General features: G+C 60.6%; 1 protein-coding gene across 4 annotated transcripts in view; it reads left to right on the forward strand.

The window, feature by feature from the left end:
* NSMCE1 (NSE1 homolog, SMC5-SMC6 complex component) overlaps window positions 1-14,533 on the forward strand; it is a 33,423-nt gene that overhangs the window by 15,810 nt on the left and 3,080 nt on the right. For all 4 annotated transcript variants that reach the window (XM_066275795.1, XM_066275796.1, XM_066275794.1 and 1 more), the window contains exons 3-5: window positions 8,751-8,872; window positions 9,841-9,918; window positions 11,137-11,283. In XM_066275795.1, coding sequence (XP_066131892.1) covers window positions 8,751-8,872; window positions 9,841-9,918; window positions 11,137-11,283 — 347 coding nt within the window. The remainder of the gene's footprint in view (window positions 1-8,750; window positions 8,873-9,840; window positions 9,919-11,136; window positions 11,284-14,533) is intronic.

The following is a 14,533-nucleotide window of genomic DNA, read 5'->3' on the forward strand; positions in this document are numbered from 1 at the left end:
GCAATGCTCTGCCCATATGGGGCGCTGCTCCATTGCAACTGGAGCCATTCTAGCGCCTGAGGCGGAGGCCATGGAGCAGTCCTCAGCGCCTGGGCCAACTTTGCTGCAACGGAGCCTTGGCTGCGGGAGGGGAAGAGAGAGAGAGAGAGAGAGGAAGGAGAAGGGGAGGGGTGGAGAAGCAGATGGGCACTTCTCCTGTGTGTCCTGGCTGGGAATTGAACCTGGGACTTCTGCAGGCTGGGCCCACACTCTACCACTGAGCCAAGCGGCCGGGGCCCAGAAGCCATTTCTTAAAGACACAGGTTCAAATCATGGGTTTGGGAAGGTTCTTTTACTTTCTGTTTTATAAAGGAAATCTTACCTTTATCACAGGAAAGTTGTGAGGATTAATCAAGGCACTTCTGTCCAGCACCTGGCTGGATACTTCCTGGCACATGCTTAGCATGTGCCACTTCTGTCCCTTCAGTGTCCCTCCTCGTGTCATCTAGGTGCAGTCCCGAGGGTGGTGGTGAGGGCGAGGGTCAGGGTGTGACTGTCAGAAGATCCATCATGTTGGTAAACAGTACAGTAGGAATCACTAGACCATAGAGCTGCCATTCTGGCTCTGGGAGTGTCTCAGTGGGCTTGGCATTTCCGAGGGGCAGGAAATCACCAGCGCATGTGCGGAGATGTGAGCGACAAAGCCAGGGTGACCTGCATGTCGGGGCTGCTGCAGGACGCACACGGGAGGGAGTGTGGCTGAGGCTGGCGCGAGCCACCAGCGGCGTGTGTGTGTGTGTGTGTGTGTGTGTGTGGGGGGGGGGGGGTTGGGACCCGGCCCTGCTCTGCTGGCACGGGGAGGACAGTGCAGGAGGCCAGAGTGGATGCCACGACTGTTGGAAGCTGTCCGCACCCAGGGCGAGGTGGTGGGGCGCAGTGTAGGGAGCCGGGGAGGAGGCTGGAGTCCTCTCCCTGACAGCATCCTGACCTGCTCTCACCAGTCACAGCCTTCCCACGCCCTGCTGGGAACAGGACACTGAGCCGTGTCCTGCACGTGGAAACCATGGAAGTAAGGAAGACCAAGTGAGAACAGGCAAAGGCTGCTGTGCAGAGCCTGCGTCCGCGGGGGGCAGCCCCCTGCACTTGTGTGTGGGCGGACAGACGGCAGACGGGAAGGCGGGCAGAGGAGTGGGGAAGCTTTGTCTGGAAGGAATGGGAGGCTTCTCTGGGCCCTGATTGGAGGCTGTTGGGGAAGCTGCAGGTCAACCAGAAACAGGACATCTGTGATTGGTCAAGGAGCATATTTGGCTGTCTCTGGTTGGTCCTACGTTGGAAGTAGTGATACACTTTAGGGAAGTTATCAGTTATTAATCAAGTGTTGGTCGCGTTGAGCTGATTGTCACGGGGTTATTGTTTAGTCCTACAGTGTGATCCCAGGGGCAGGCTGGCTTCCGGGCTGGCTGCTGTAGAAAATGGGGTTGGTTCTTGGGCTGGTTGGTGCAGACTGTGGGTCGGGGCTCTGTACATGTTATCTGTGGTCAGCCCGTGTCCCTCTGTGTCATCGGCTCTCGGAATGATTGTGACAGGTGTTCCTGTGAGCTGTGTACAGTCCCGCCTGTGTGAGAAGCCACGGCCACATACCTGGTGGGCCAGGGACAGAGTGGCCTCATTCGTTACCGTGTCTTGTTCCGGCAGGGGCTCCGGCCTACACTGGACTTTGAAAGTTAGTGGACGGTCCATAGTATCTAGCTTTCAGGTACTCTGTTTGTCTCATCACATTTCCAATTTTTAAAAATTAACTGCTCTATTTAAGAAAACAAAACAACCAAGAGATTTCTCGTAACAATCCTGAGCTCAGGCTTGTTTTGCTGGAAGCTGAGTGTCTCTGCCTCCCCACCTCCCACTGCGCCTACGTCATCTACATCAGGGCGCCTGCTCGCCGGGTGTGTGGTCTCAGCTCTGTCCGGGTGAGCTCTCAGGAGGAGGAATGCAGACAGCACGGACAGAGCGAGCTGCGCTGGTGGCAGGCTGGGTGGCGGTCCCCGCAGGGCCCCTTCAACAGCGGCCTGAGGTTCCGAGTGGCGGGGGGAGTGGGGGGCTCCACTCCTCTCAAGGTGGATGGACCACCTGTTTTCAGAGAACAAGGCAAACAGGAAATGCGCAGTAACAGCACCAGCAGTGAAGTTCTGCTGAGAGCGTGTCGTTTCTGCGGTGACTCAACTGGACCTGAGAACCTGACCTCGCCCGCGGGCCTTCGAGCTGGAGCTGGTGCTGCTCTGCTGCTCACGGAGTACTGACCGGCAGATGCCCGCGAGAGGGTCGGCGATCGGTCTGTGTCCTGCCCGTGCAGGGACAGTCGGCGTGTGTCCCTGTCACCACTCCAGCAGCGTTGGGGGCGTTAGGGCAGGAGGCTGAGATGCAGGGACTGTGCCAAGTACTGTGGAAAGAGCTGTGTGCACGTCATGTGCAGAAAGGCCGACGAGTAGACTTTCTCACTGAAGTATCTGCAGCATCTAAGGATGCAGCACAGCATATCTAAGTAGGAGTTTTCTATTCTTAAATGTGTGCTCTCATCCTTTTGTCACTGCACCAAACTGAGGCCAGATGTCGGACTTCCTGCCCTGCTCTGTCACTTACTGGCCCTGTGCTCTCGGGTAGGTCCTTAGCCTCACCAGTGATCCCCGGTGTCCTCTTGTGGGAAACAGACGGTGAGGTGTTCAGGCCCACCCGCAGCGGCTCCTGAGGGTCTGATGCCCTGCGGGCGCAGGGCTGTGACACACAGTGACGGCTGTGCCCACGTGGAGAACTGCTCATCTGAGTGTGTGCCGCATAAAAGACAGCCATCCTCTCCCTCGGCACTTGGCCATGCTCGGACCGGCCATTGCCACTCCCATCTCCTCATTCACACACCTGAATTCCGAGGGAGTCCTGCTCCCCTGGAAATGGATGTGAACGCCACAGGCTGGGAATCGGCCCCCCACCTCTGTGGCCCACTGTCCCTGCCCGCCAGCCACTCCCAGCCCAGGGGCCAGCTTTCTCAGGCCTGATGTGCTCGAGCTCCCTGTCTGGTCCAGGGTCCCTGCCCACTGTCAGCGCCACACCCAGCAGGACCACCCCGCTGGCCAGTCAGATGGGAGGGCTGTCACAGGGGAAGTTGGCCCACAGGGGGTTTGGTCCCCTGGGGTCTTATTCTTTGCTGTCATTTCCTCTCCCTAAAATTAGCATTTCCTATCTGTGATGCCTCGTTTGGAACAAGACTATTGTTCTTCAGAAGTTAGGGCGGCGGACTTCCTGTTGCCTGCTGCCCGAGAACCCAGTGAGCCCTCGGTTCTAGAACCTGCTGGGAAGCAGGGACCCTGGTTAGTGAGGTGGGGTTCATTGGTTAAATTAAAATTTTATTTGAAAAAAAGGAGATAATATGTACAGGGGTGGCCAGAAGAAAAACCTCTCCGAATGGATTGAACCAGTCCCGTTCCTCGTTACTCGGAGAGGTGTCCCGTTGTGTTCAGTGCTGCCCCCGCTGCCGACGGCCCTGAGTCCAGTTGTCCAACTGCCCCGGCGGAAAGGCCTTTCCTTCCGGAGAAAGTGCTGTTCTGTCCCTGCCTGGGCCTTTCGCCTTCGGTGCAGCTCCTCCTGCAGCAGCGTGTGCTGGCCTCCTGTGGCCTGGCCGGGTGACCAGGGCCGCACCTCCTGCCTCGGCCTCAGCAATGGTGGATGTGGGCCTGGGCCCGCTCCTGGTGTGTCCTCTGAGCGCAGCCCTCTGTCCTTAGCGCTGCCTCTGGGACTTCACCGGGAACTGCCCACACACGTCCGTCTTGCTCTGTTGTCTGAGTCCTTTGTGGCTCTGAAGCCGCAGTGCCGGGTGCCCGGGGACCTGGTGGAGCTGGTGGAGGGAGGGAATGTTCTCTAACATTGGTTCTGTTCTCCAGAGGCCGGGGCTCAGTCCAGGAGCGTGGGATCGGCCCGAGTCAGGCGGGCCTGGGCTCCATTTCCAAGCTGTGGGCATGCTGGAGAGGTTACTCAGCTGCTCCAAGCCTCTTGTGTGTAAAGAGGATGCTAATAACTCGCCTTACAGAGTCGCTGCTCCTGCAGCGATGAGCTGAGCCAGGCTCATGAGCAGTGCCTGGCGCATGCGAAGGTGGACCGCAGCTGCGCATTCGCCGGCCTGAAACCTGTCAGTGTCAGCCTGACAACAGGACAGCACAGCCCGCGGGACGTTCACGGACACAGCTGCTCAGGAGGGAGAACACAAGTGTCGTGGCCGGTGTCTCTGCTCCGAGAGCACGTGTGAGGAGCCGGGCCTTGCTCCTCCCTCCCAGTGGCTGGTCCTCCGGGTCTCTGACTGCCGGTCGGTGGGCTCGAGGGACCACCCTCTGATCCAGCTCCACCTGCAAAAACCCTGATATTTTGATACTGAACTTTCTCCTTCTCAGTTGGTTTGGGATTCTGAAGGGAGCAGTGATGTTGCTAATTAGTTCTCTAAAGTCCTTAAAGTGATAGCAGCAAGACCGGAAACGAGGCTTTGCCTCGGAGTAGTGGGATCTGGTCTGCATCTCGTGCCCTTTGTCTTGAGGGTGGGCTGAGAGAGAGGATATTGGGGCCCGACGGCCCCTCGGACTCCGTCAGCCCAGGCGCCCCTGTAGATGAGCAGACTGTGGCCCCTCGGACTCCGTCAGCCCAGGCGCCCCTGTAGATGAGCAGACTGTGGCCCCTCGGACTCCGTCAGCCCAGGCGCCCCTGCAGATGAGCAGACTGTGGGCCCTCGGACTCCGTCAGCCCAGGCGCCCCTGCAGATGAGCAGACTGTGGCCCCTCGGACTCCGTCAGCCCAGGCGCCCCTGCAGATGAGCAGACTGTGGCCCCTCGGACTCCGTCAGCCCAGGCGTCCCTGCAGATGAGCAGACTGTGGGCCCTCGGACTCCGTCAGCCCAGGCGTCCCTGCAGATGAGCAGACTGTGGGCCCTCGGACTCCGTCAGCCCAGGCGCCCCTGCAGATGAGCAGACTGTGGGCCCTCGGACTCCGTCAGCCCAGGCGCCCCTGCAGATGAGCAGACTGTGGGCCCTCGGACTCCATCAGCCCAGGCGTCCCTGCAGATGAGCAGACTGTGGGCCCTCGGACTCCGTCAGCCCAGGCGTCCCTGCAGATGAGCAGACTGTGGGCCCTCGGACTCCGTCAGCCCAGGCGCCCCTGTAGATGAGCAGACTGTGGCCCCTCGGACTCCGTCAGCCCAGGCGCCCCTGCAGATGAGCAGACTGTGGCCCCTCAGCGTGAGCTGCGGGAACAGGGCAGGGAGGGGCGCTGAGCAGTGAGCTTAGCTGGTACGAAGGCAGGACTGGAAGCACCAGTCGGGTGTAACCGCCACACTTACTGGGCATGTTAGGGGTCCTGTTAGCAAGTGAAAGACCCCAGCTATGGGCAACTTAAAAGGCCCGTGTTGGGAGGCCCTTGGGGAAGGGCACAAAAGACTGACGGATGGCTAGGGGCCAGGGGCCAGGCTGGGGGCTGGCAGGAGCTGAGGGTACGAGGGCTCAAGAAGCATAGCTGCATGTCCTGGCCAGAGCCAGCATCCCTTGGACGGACGCGGCTGGGCAGGGACACCGCCAGCGGTCCCCTGGGCCCCCCTCAGACTGACAGTGTCTGAGGAGCTGTGCATAGGTTCTGGGCCCACTCCTGAGACCCATGTCTGCCCTGTCAGCTCCCCACCCTCTGGGAGGATTCTCCCAACAAAGTCACACTTAGGGGGAAGACAGTTTAAAAAGCTACAATAAACACAGGTCTGGTTAGGGATGAACATGGCCGCCAGGCTGCTGTGTGTCACCAGATGACCTCCGTGGTGGGGCAGCTGGGTGTGGTGACTGGAGTGCGGTGCGCTGGGGAAGGCGGCCTGGGAACTGGAGGACAGCAGGGGCTGCACCCGGCCTGGTCGGGGAGGCCTGTCTGGGGGACATGGCCCGGACGCGGGAGGGCCGCGCTTGAGGGCTGGAGCAGGGGTGGCAGTGGAGGCGGGTTGGAGGGACCTGTCCTAGACTCCGTGAAGTGGGAGAGGCGATGGGTGACCTTCAGGGAGGAGAGGGAGGGGGAGTCGTGCCAGGTCCCACCGGGTGGGGAGCAGGACGGGCCGGAGCCCCTGCACCGCTGCCCGGCACCGCGCTGCTGCTGTGGCCGCCAGGAAATTCAATTGGGGGGGAGTGACGCTGAATAAGAGTTTATTCTCAGGTGACGATTTAAACAGACCTTACAGCCAGGGTCTGACAAACACCTGTGTTGTCAGCAGTGGAGAGGGAGGTGTCAGAGGGTGAGACTCGGGTGCGTGACTGAGCACAGGGCTGGTTTCTGTGATGAGGACAGGCATCGCAAGTGGGTTTTCCTTCAATGAAAGTCACTGTAAGAACGTGTTTCTGAAATAGGAGGCGGGACAGCTAACCAGGGGTGTGGAGGGGACGCACGGAGGGCGGGAGGTGGTGGTGAGGGGCAGAGAGCGAGTCTCTGTCTCCGTGCCAGCGAGGGTCTGGAAAGTCCGCCGTCAGAATGCTTTGATCTGCCCCCAGAGGACCTTTTTCTGGATGACACCCAGGAGCGCCTTTCAGTGGAAAATGTCAGCTGTCACTTTCAGAGGGAGATGGGGCCTGCCACTGTCGTGTAGGCTGGACAGGAGTGGGTCCGGCCTGCGGAGAGCGCCGTCAGGGAGTGAGTGAGTGAGAGGTTCCCAGAGCCGGGTGATTGCAGGTGCACGGCCAGGCCCACACACGGCGGAGGGTCTGGGCTGCAGAAAAGGAAGAAGGGGTGAACGCTCTGCACTGGGGGCAGCAGGAACCTCTCGTGGAAAAAGGTGCCATTTGAGTTGGTTTCCATGACTAGAAGGCAGAAATAGGAGTGAGAGGAGGAGGCATTTCAGAAAGGAAGGACATGTGAGCAAAGGCACAGAGGCAGGAAACATGGTCGCGTCTCACTCTCTGATCACAGTCTGTCAACAGCTGTCGTACTGCTGTCACAATTCCTGTTTGTCCTCTTATGTGGCTGACGTGGCCGTGCTTTCCACTGCCACCAGTGTGGTCTTCTTTGCCCTTTTCCAAGCGAGAGGAGGGGAGATAGACTCCCACATGGGCTCTGACTAGGATCCATCCACCCAGCAACCCGCGTCTGGGGTCGATGCTCTGCCTGTCTGGGGCCATGCTCCAAACCGAGCTATTTTTAGTGCCTGAGGCTGAGGCTCCATGGAGCCATCCTCAGTGCCTGGGGATGATGTGTTTGAACCAATTGAACCGTGGCTGTGGGAGGTGGAGGAAGAGAAAAAAAGAGAAAGAGAAGGGGGAGGGGTAGAGAAACAGATGGTTGCTTCTCCTGTGTGCCCTGACTGGGAATCCAACCTGGGACATCCACACCCTGGTGGACACTCTACCACTGAGCCAACCAGCCAGGGCATCATCTATTCTTCAACCTCTAATAATCTTTAGGTATACAAGGACTTTAGAAATGCCCTTCTCTGTGAGAAGTCAGACACAGAGTTTAAGAGCCCCGGGATGACCCCCTTGGTTATCAACTTTGTGGGTAACCTGCTAGGCCTTTCCTGCAGGATCGTTTTGTTGGTTTTATGATTGTTTTTAACATACATGGTATCATATTTATGTTTTTCTGCTGTTTTTTTCAGTGATTTTTTTAAAGGCAGAAATCTTTTGAAATCAGTTAATTATTTAAATAAGGGAAAACAGTAATACCTATGCTTGGTTAAAAAGTATCAGTACAAAGGGCACCAAGACAGCAGGTGACTTTGACCCTCCTCTGCTTCCAGCTCTGAAAGGCTCCTCATTGCCCACAGGAGGTCACGTGCCCCCCTGGCCCGCGGGGCCCTGTGCCCTGGCTCCTGCTGGGACTGCAGCCCCATCCTCCTTCCTGGCTCTTCCTCCCTCCCGGGCTCTGGGCTGTCCATTCACCCCAGGCCCCTACAGCACTGGGTTGGGTGACCCCACCCTAGGTTCTGCACATCCCCTGCTCTGATGGACGGGGGACCCCGGCAGTGGCGGTGGCTGTGGCGTCCCTGTGGTCTCTGGGCCCTGTGCCCCTGTTGGTGCCGTGGAGGCCGGACTGCGCACAGGCAGCGAGGCTGCTGCTCATGTGCCTGGTGCCGGGGCACCAGCGCCCCCTGCGTCTAGGAGGGGCATGCTAGTGCCTGTCTCCCAGGGCTGTTGGCCAGATGCACGAGCAGCTTGTGAAGGATGCTGGAACAGTCCCCCTCCTGTTGGCAGCACTGAGTGAGCGGCTGTTCCTACCCTGGCTGGCCCGCCAGGGCCCAGCATGCCGGGCTGTGCGTGTCTGAGAAACGTTTGGATGTCAGTCACGGGAGGAAGGGAAGGAAGTACACCTGACATGTTTGTGTGGGCGTCCCGGCCAGAGCCTTTTCCCGGGGAGCTAGGACGAGGTGGGGGAGCTAGGTCGTGCTGTGAGCGCAGCGGGAGCTCGGTGCAGGGTCTGCGCCCCGGGAGCGTGTGCACCCAGAGCGCGTGCGCGGTGCGGAGGGAGCGGCTGGGAGTGCAGGCGGGGGCGGCCCAGCGGAGCAGACGGATCGGAGCCTTTCTGCCCCACAGCGCGCTCTGTCTCTGAACAGTCCGGGAAGGAAGAAGCCGCGTTTGCCCAAGAGGATGGGGCCTTTGCCCACCGCTGGCTTTGCTGTCTTGTTTAGGTTGAACGACTGAAACGAGTTAAAACAAGTTACACGTGTTTGATGAAGCATGTCTCCCCACCCCCCGCCACCAATTTTGCCTGTTTATTTCCAGCCAACGCTCCCGAGGAGAAGTTGGAGGACTTCATCACCACCATTAACAGTGTCTTGGAGTCCTTGTATATCGAGATAAAGAAAGGAGTCACCGAAGATGATGGGAGACCCATTTATGCGCTGGTAAGTGCCAGCCAGCCGGAGCCTCTGCTGGCGTTGGTGAGGATCTGGGCCCGGGACAGCCTAGTGCCAGGTTGGGAAGAAGGGGGTTACCCGCCTCCGCAAGGGCTCGGAGACAGGGAGACAGGCTCTGAGCCCCGCGTGCCGGTCTCCCTGCGTGGGCCGCTGTGGTTGCAGTCTGTGTAGTGGCCTCCGCCATCAACAGGGTTGGGGTGACCAGAGCTGCACCTGGACTCTGGCACTCCGCGCTCACCACTGCCCGCTAGGCACGGTGGCTTTGTTTGTTGACAGTTTTCTCCAAGAAGTTTTCAAATATATGGAATATTAGCGTCAAAGGGATTAAATGCTTTTCCTTTGGAACAAGACAGAGAAGCAGTGGAAAGAAAATGTGTGGGGGGAAGAACGGCTGGGCCCGGTTTGGAGCCGCCTGTTTTCGCAGTTTCCCTCCCAGCTCTAGGGAGTGAGGTGGAGCAGAGGTGGGGAAGCTGACGAGGCCCCCAGCCCCTGGCCTCAGCCCCAGGCTAGGGAGCTGCCGTAGGCCAGACAGAGGAGACCAGGCTCGGGCCAGCCAGGCCCACACAGAGAGGGACGCCCGCCCAGGGTCCCCCAGCCTTACGGTACCGTACCGGGGAAAGGGCTATGGAGTCGGATGACCGGAAGTGCTGGGTAAACGGTGCGCGGACTCCTCCACTGCCTCCCAGCTCCGTGAGCATCTGAAGCTCCGTGAGCGTGCAGGCAAGTTTTCCAAGTTGATCTGAGTTTGGAAACTTTTGTACAACCTTTGGAAGTTCTCAAATTTCTGAGATTTAGACATGTTGACTGAGCTAAAGATTTAAGTCAGTACATAAGACTGCTTAGAAATCCGTTGCCATGGCCACAGGGCCTGGAGAGAGGTGCCCACTCAGTGAGGGCCGAGGATGGAGGGAGGGAGAGCCGACAGGTGAGTTCACCAACGCTCACTTGTTTTTTAGGTGAATCTTGCAACGACTCCAATCTCCAAAATGGCCTCCGATTTTGCAGAGAATGAACTGGATCTGTTTAGAAAGGCTGTGAGTACTAGTGACTCTGTGGGGCAGCTGTGTTAGGCTTGCTCACGGGTTAGCAGCTGCAAGCACTTTGCTTGCTCAGTGCGTGAGCACGTGGCAGAGGCGTGCGTGCACAGCCTATGTACGGCTGTGGGCGCTTCCCTGGGCATGATGCTCCCCGATGGCTCTCCCGCCACTGCGAGGTGTGGTTTTCCCTGCTCCCTTGCCCTTCCTGCAAATAGCAGGTTGTCCTTTGTTAGCTCCTTCCCTTTTGTTGTTTATTCGCTCACCTGGCTCTGCGAGCCTCCAATAGATGGGAATGCCCCAGTGCTTTCCGGCTCTGCAGTTTCTCTACCATCTGCCTGAATCCAGTGAGAACCTGCCTGGCCTTGGCCACCGGCGTTACAAACTCCCATCAGCCGAGTTTCTTATGGGAAACTTGCCTTTATCATTATAAATGGAAATTGCAGTCTTGGAGGGTCACCGCTGCTGCCCACGAAAGCCCTTTGCAGGGAGCTGTCCGGCGCCTCTCCCAGAACTCCCAGCCGCCCTGGGGTGGGCGGAAGGTCCAGAGGCTGCCTGGAGGGAGGGCTGGCCTGGTCCGACTGCAGGCTGGCTCGGGCCCCCGGCTGTGTGATGCGGGAGCACAAGCACACCTGGTGTGTTTAGGAAGCCTGTCTCCCGGGGACTCGGGGCCACGTGCCCGTCAGCCTGTCCTCGCTGGGCCCCTGGCTGTGTGATGCGGGAGCACAAGCACACCTGGTGTGTTCAGGAAGCCTGTCTCCTGGGGGGGCTCGGGGCCACGTGCCCGTCAGCCTGTCCTCGCTGGGCCCCCGGTGCCACTGTGGCTCCGGGCTCCCTGTCTGCCCGGCCCGGCCCACTCTCCTGCCCCTCTGGCTGCGGCCTGGCCTCCTCTGAGCAGGAGGGGTGCTGTGTCATCCACTCACTCATCCATTTCCCAGCTGCTCCCTCTTCAAGGAGGCAGGGGCACAAGAGGTGAGGTGACCTTCCTGGATCTGGGGGCACTGAGAGCCGTTATTTGGGACTTTGAGTTAGGAGTGACCATGTCTGTGGCTTTTGATGCCTGTGATGAAGTTACTTCCTGCAGGGTCGTAGCAGCGGACAGTCCTGCCTGTGCTAGGAGTGGTTCACTGCCCGCTCTGCCCGCCAGAGTCGGCCCTCCTGCGTCAGGCTTGTGTGTGCCGGCTCGGTGGGTGAGCGTGGTCCTGCCGTTTCTTCCAGCTGGAGCTGATTGTTGACTCCGAAACGGGCTTTGCCTCTTCCACGAATATTCTGAACCTGGTCGATCAACTTAAAGGCAAGAGAATGCGGAAGAAGGAGGCGGAGCAGGTGCTGCAGAAGTTCGTGCAGAATAAGTGGCTGATCGAGGTAGTCCATCTGTCCGTCTGCCCCGCTGCTGGGCGTGCGTTTCAGTGACAACGGTTCTTCCTCCCGAACCGGAGTGTGTCCACCTGCTGTGCGTCGAGCCTTTCAGGCCCTTATCTGCCTTGATGCCCACAGGGACCCTGTGAGCGGGATGGGCAGCTTCCTGATCACTCGTGTGACCTGTCCAGGGCCCCATCCAGTGACAGAGCCAGGGTTCGTGCCCAGGTTTGTAGGAGCCTGGGTCTGAGCCCTGGTCCCTGGACTGTGGGGCGGTGCTGTGCAGTGGTTAGGAGCACAGCCGCAGTGCCACACCTGGGCATGGGTCACGGTCTGGTCTGGGTGACCCCGTGTTCTGTGTCTCTGAGGGAAGTCGCAGTGTCTACCTCAGGCGGGAAGGACGGGCACGGGGGGGTGTGTGTCAGGTGCCCGAGACGGGCTCCCAGAGGAAGTGCCCCCGTAGTCATTGTTCTCGGGGACGGGCGGACAGACTTGAGAGGCGTGTGGAAGTCTGTGGGAGGACTGGACTACAGGCTCAAGCTTCCTGACACCCCGTGTCTTGTTCTGACCGGAGCAGAACAGATGTTCCTGTTCTTTCCCACAATAGGCGTGGAGAGAACATGTTTCTGAGAAACCTGAGCCGACGGGCTCAGCTCCGCCGGTTTCCCGAGTGCCACCCCCGATGCCCGTGTCTGTGGGTCTGCGCAGGTTGGCCCTTGTGTCCCCACGTGGCGGTCAGACCTGGGCCTGAGCATGGGGTGTGGGGCCGACACGGTTCTTCACTTCCCATTTGGGGAGAGCGTGCTGCTGGTGGTCACAGTGACCGTGCTCTTGAGTTGTGGTCAGATCCTGAGGGAGGAAGGCGGCCGGGAGGTCACGGGTGGCAGGAGCCCCTGGTGTGTGCCTGTCCTGGGGTCCTCCTGGCCACCCTGTGACCATCGGGAACCCCTCAGCTGTTTCCAGCTGTCTGAACAAAGCCCAGCTCCGTGGTCTGGGTGATGTCTCCCACCCAGCACGTGGCGGGGCCATGTTGAGGCCCTGGCCCCGTGACGGCGGCTCACCCTCCGTCATAGCCACAGGTTTTCTTCCTCTCAGGGGGACTGGGCTGGATGGAACGTGCAGGACAGCTCGGCTCTGCTGGCCGCGGACCAAGCTCTTCCAGGCAGGGGCCGCGCCGTCCTCCCGCAGGGCCTTGTCACGCCTGTGGGCGCCCAGCAAATGCTGGCGGGAGACTGGGCAGAGGGGCGCAGCTCCAGAGGGACAGGATTGACCGAAAACTTAGAGAAAGTGATCCCGGAAGTACTGATGGTCACACTGAAACACACTCGAGTCCTGTGACCTCACTGCGAGGCTGACCGCTCCCCATCCGGCGCTGGGAGTTCGCCCACGTGTGCAGCCCTGGCCCGGCTTGTCCTGGCCGCCGGGACATGTGCCACCGCTGTTGTTGCACTCACCCTGTGCCTGGCCCTCTGCTGCTCAGGGAGGCGGGCCAGCAGGAAGGAACGCGCCCCGGGGCCTGCGGGACTCAGGGCTGGTCGGGGCTCCCGTCTGCTGTTTCTTCTCCATGAGACGGGGCCGCTGGGCTGCCTCCTCCAGGGTGGCTTCGGGCTTCGGAGAGAGGAGGGTCGGGCCTGCGCAGTCGGGGTTGGTGCGGGCGCTGCAGATGAACATGTGGCCCTGGGGTGTCCTCCTGCTTACTGAGCCTGGCGTGCACATGCACGAGGGAACGGGCCTGGTGGGGACAGTGGGGTCCCCAGGGGCCCCCGCCGTTCCACCTGCCGCTCCTTGGCACCTTTCCCGTCAGGAGACGGGTGTTGACTGCTGTCAGGAGTCCTCCAGTTAGTGGCAAACGATGCTCTTAGACCTGGTTGGCGTGGGGAGGGTCACCGTGAGTTCGGTGGCATTTCGGAGGGACAGCTGGGGGCCTGGGGTGGGCGCTGGCCGGCCCCCAGACCAGCCTTGCCAGAGCAGCACTGTGCTCGGAGGGACTGCGATTCTGTGGCCCTCAGCCTGCCGGAAGTGGGATCTTCCAAAGACTCACACGTGTGGACACATTGCCCCCACGCACCTGGTTCACGGTGACGGAGGCTGGTGCCCGGGTGGGGGCCTCCTCCTAGGCCCTGGGCAGCTTTGTCCAGGCGGGCAGGTGCTGAGGTGGCTGCGGGGTCAGACACCAGGCAGTGTCACGAGGCCCCAGTTGTGTGGTCTTCCTTGGAGGGCCCAGAGGGCCCGGGCGCCCCACCGGCCCCTCCCTGGGACGGGCCCCCAGGACTGAGCAGGGTTGTGAGTGAGAAGCACTGGGCGCGGTTGTGGGCACGCAGCAGATGTGTGGTAGAGGTGGCCGGAGCTGTGTCTGCGGGAACAGCTCTACCTGGTCTCGCATGTTGACCACGGGCCGAGTCCTGGGGGCACGGGACAGTGAGCCAGACCACTCGCGCGCTCGGGCGCAGGGGCGGGGAGGACGGGAAGGTAGACGTCTCGCTACCGTGCTTACCGAGGAGCGCTCACAGGACTTCCTCCAGCTTGAGCAAGGGCCTGCCTGCACTGAGCAGTGACGGCTGAGGGCTGTGCAGGAGGCCGCTGCAGGGGTGTGGGGAAGATCCCCCCGGCTGAAGGGGCAGCCTGTGCAAAGGCCCTGTGCTCTCGGGGGACGGAGGGGGCTCAGGGAGCTAAGGCCAGACCGCTCTGGGAACTGGAGGGGACAGTGGTCTCACGGGGGTGGCTCTTCAGCCCGGGAACGGGGTCGAGGCAGGGAGCGGCAGGCTGGCTTGCGCAGCAGAGATAGGCTTGCTGGAGGGGTTACAGAGGGCAGGCGGGGCCGGGTGCAGTTCGGAGGGGACGGTGGGTGGCGGCTGAGGACACGCACCCCCTTACGGATGTGGGAGCTTTTGTGAAGGAAACAGCCCTGGGACTGCGCCCACACCCGAGAGGCACGGCGCCCTGCCCACCCTGCAGCCAGCTCGTGGGCACCGACACTGCCCGTGTGGCTGTCTCTCCCTCTGGGTGTCTCGGGCCTGCTGTGGGCGGCCCAGGCTGGGGGAATGCACGTCCCGGGCTTGGCTACACAGCACGCCATGTCAGGGGCAGCAGCCAGGGTGGGCTGGGGCTCAGTGTCGGAACGGGAGCAGTGGCTCTTGCTCTGGTCATCAGCAGATAGGAAGTAAGTGAGGGAGCTCTTGGGACCACTCGGAGGGTTCAGGCTCCAGTGGCCCCTGCTGGCCAGGTGTGCCCCCTTCCCTGAATGACAGGTATGGGT

The sequence above is a fragment of the Saccopteryx bilineata genome, chromosome 4, assembly GCF_036850765.1.
Source record: "Saccopteryx bilineata isolate mSacBil1 chromosome 4, mSacBil1_pri_phased_curated, whole genome shotgun sequence".
Lineage (NCBI taxonomy): Eukaryota > Metazoa > Chordata > Mammalia > Chiroptera > Emballonuridae > Saccopteryx > Saccopteryx bilineata.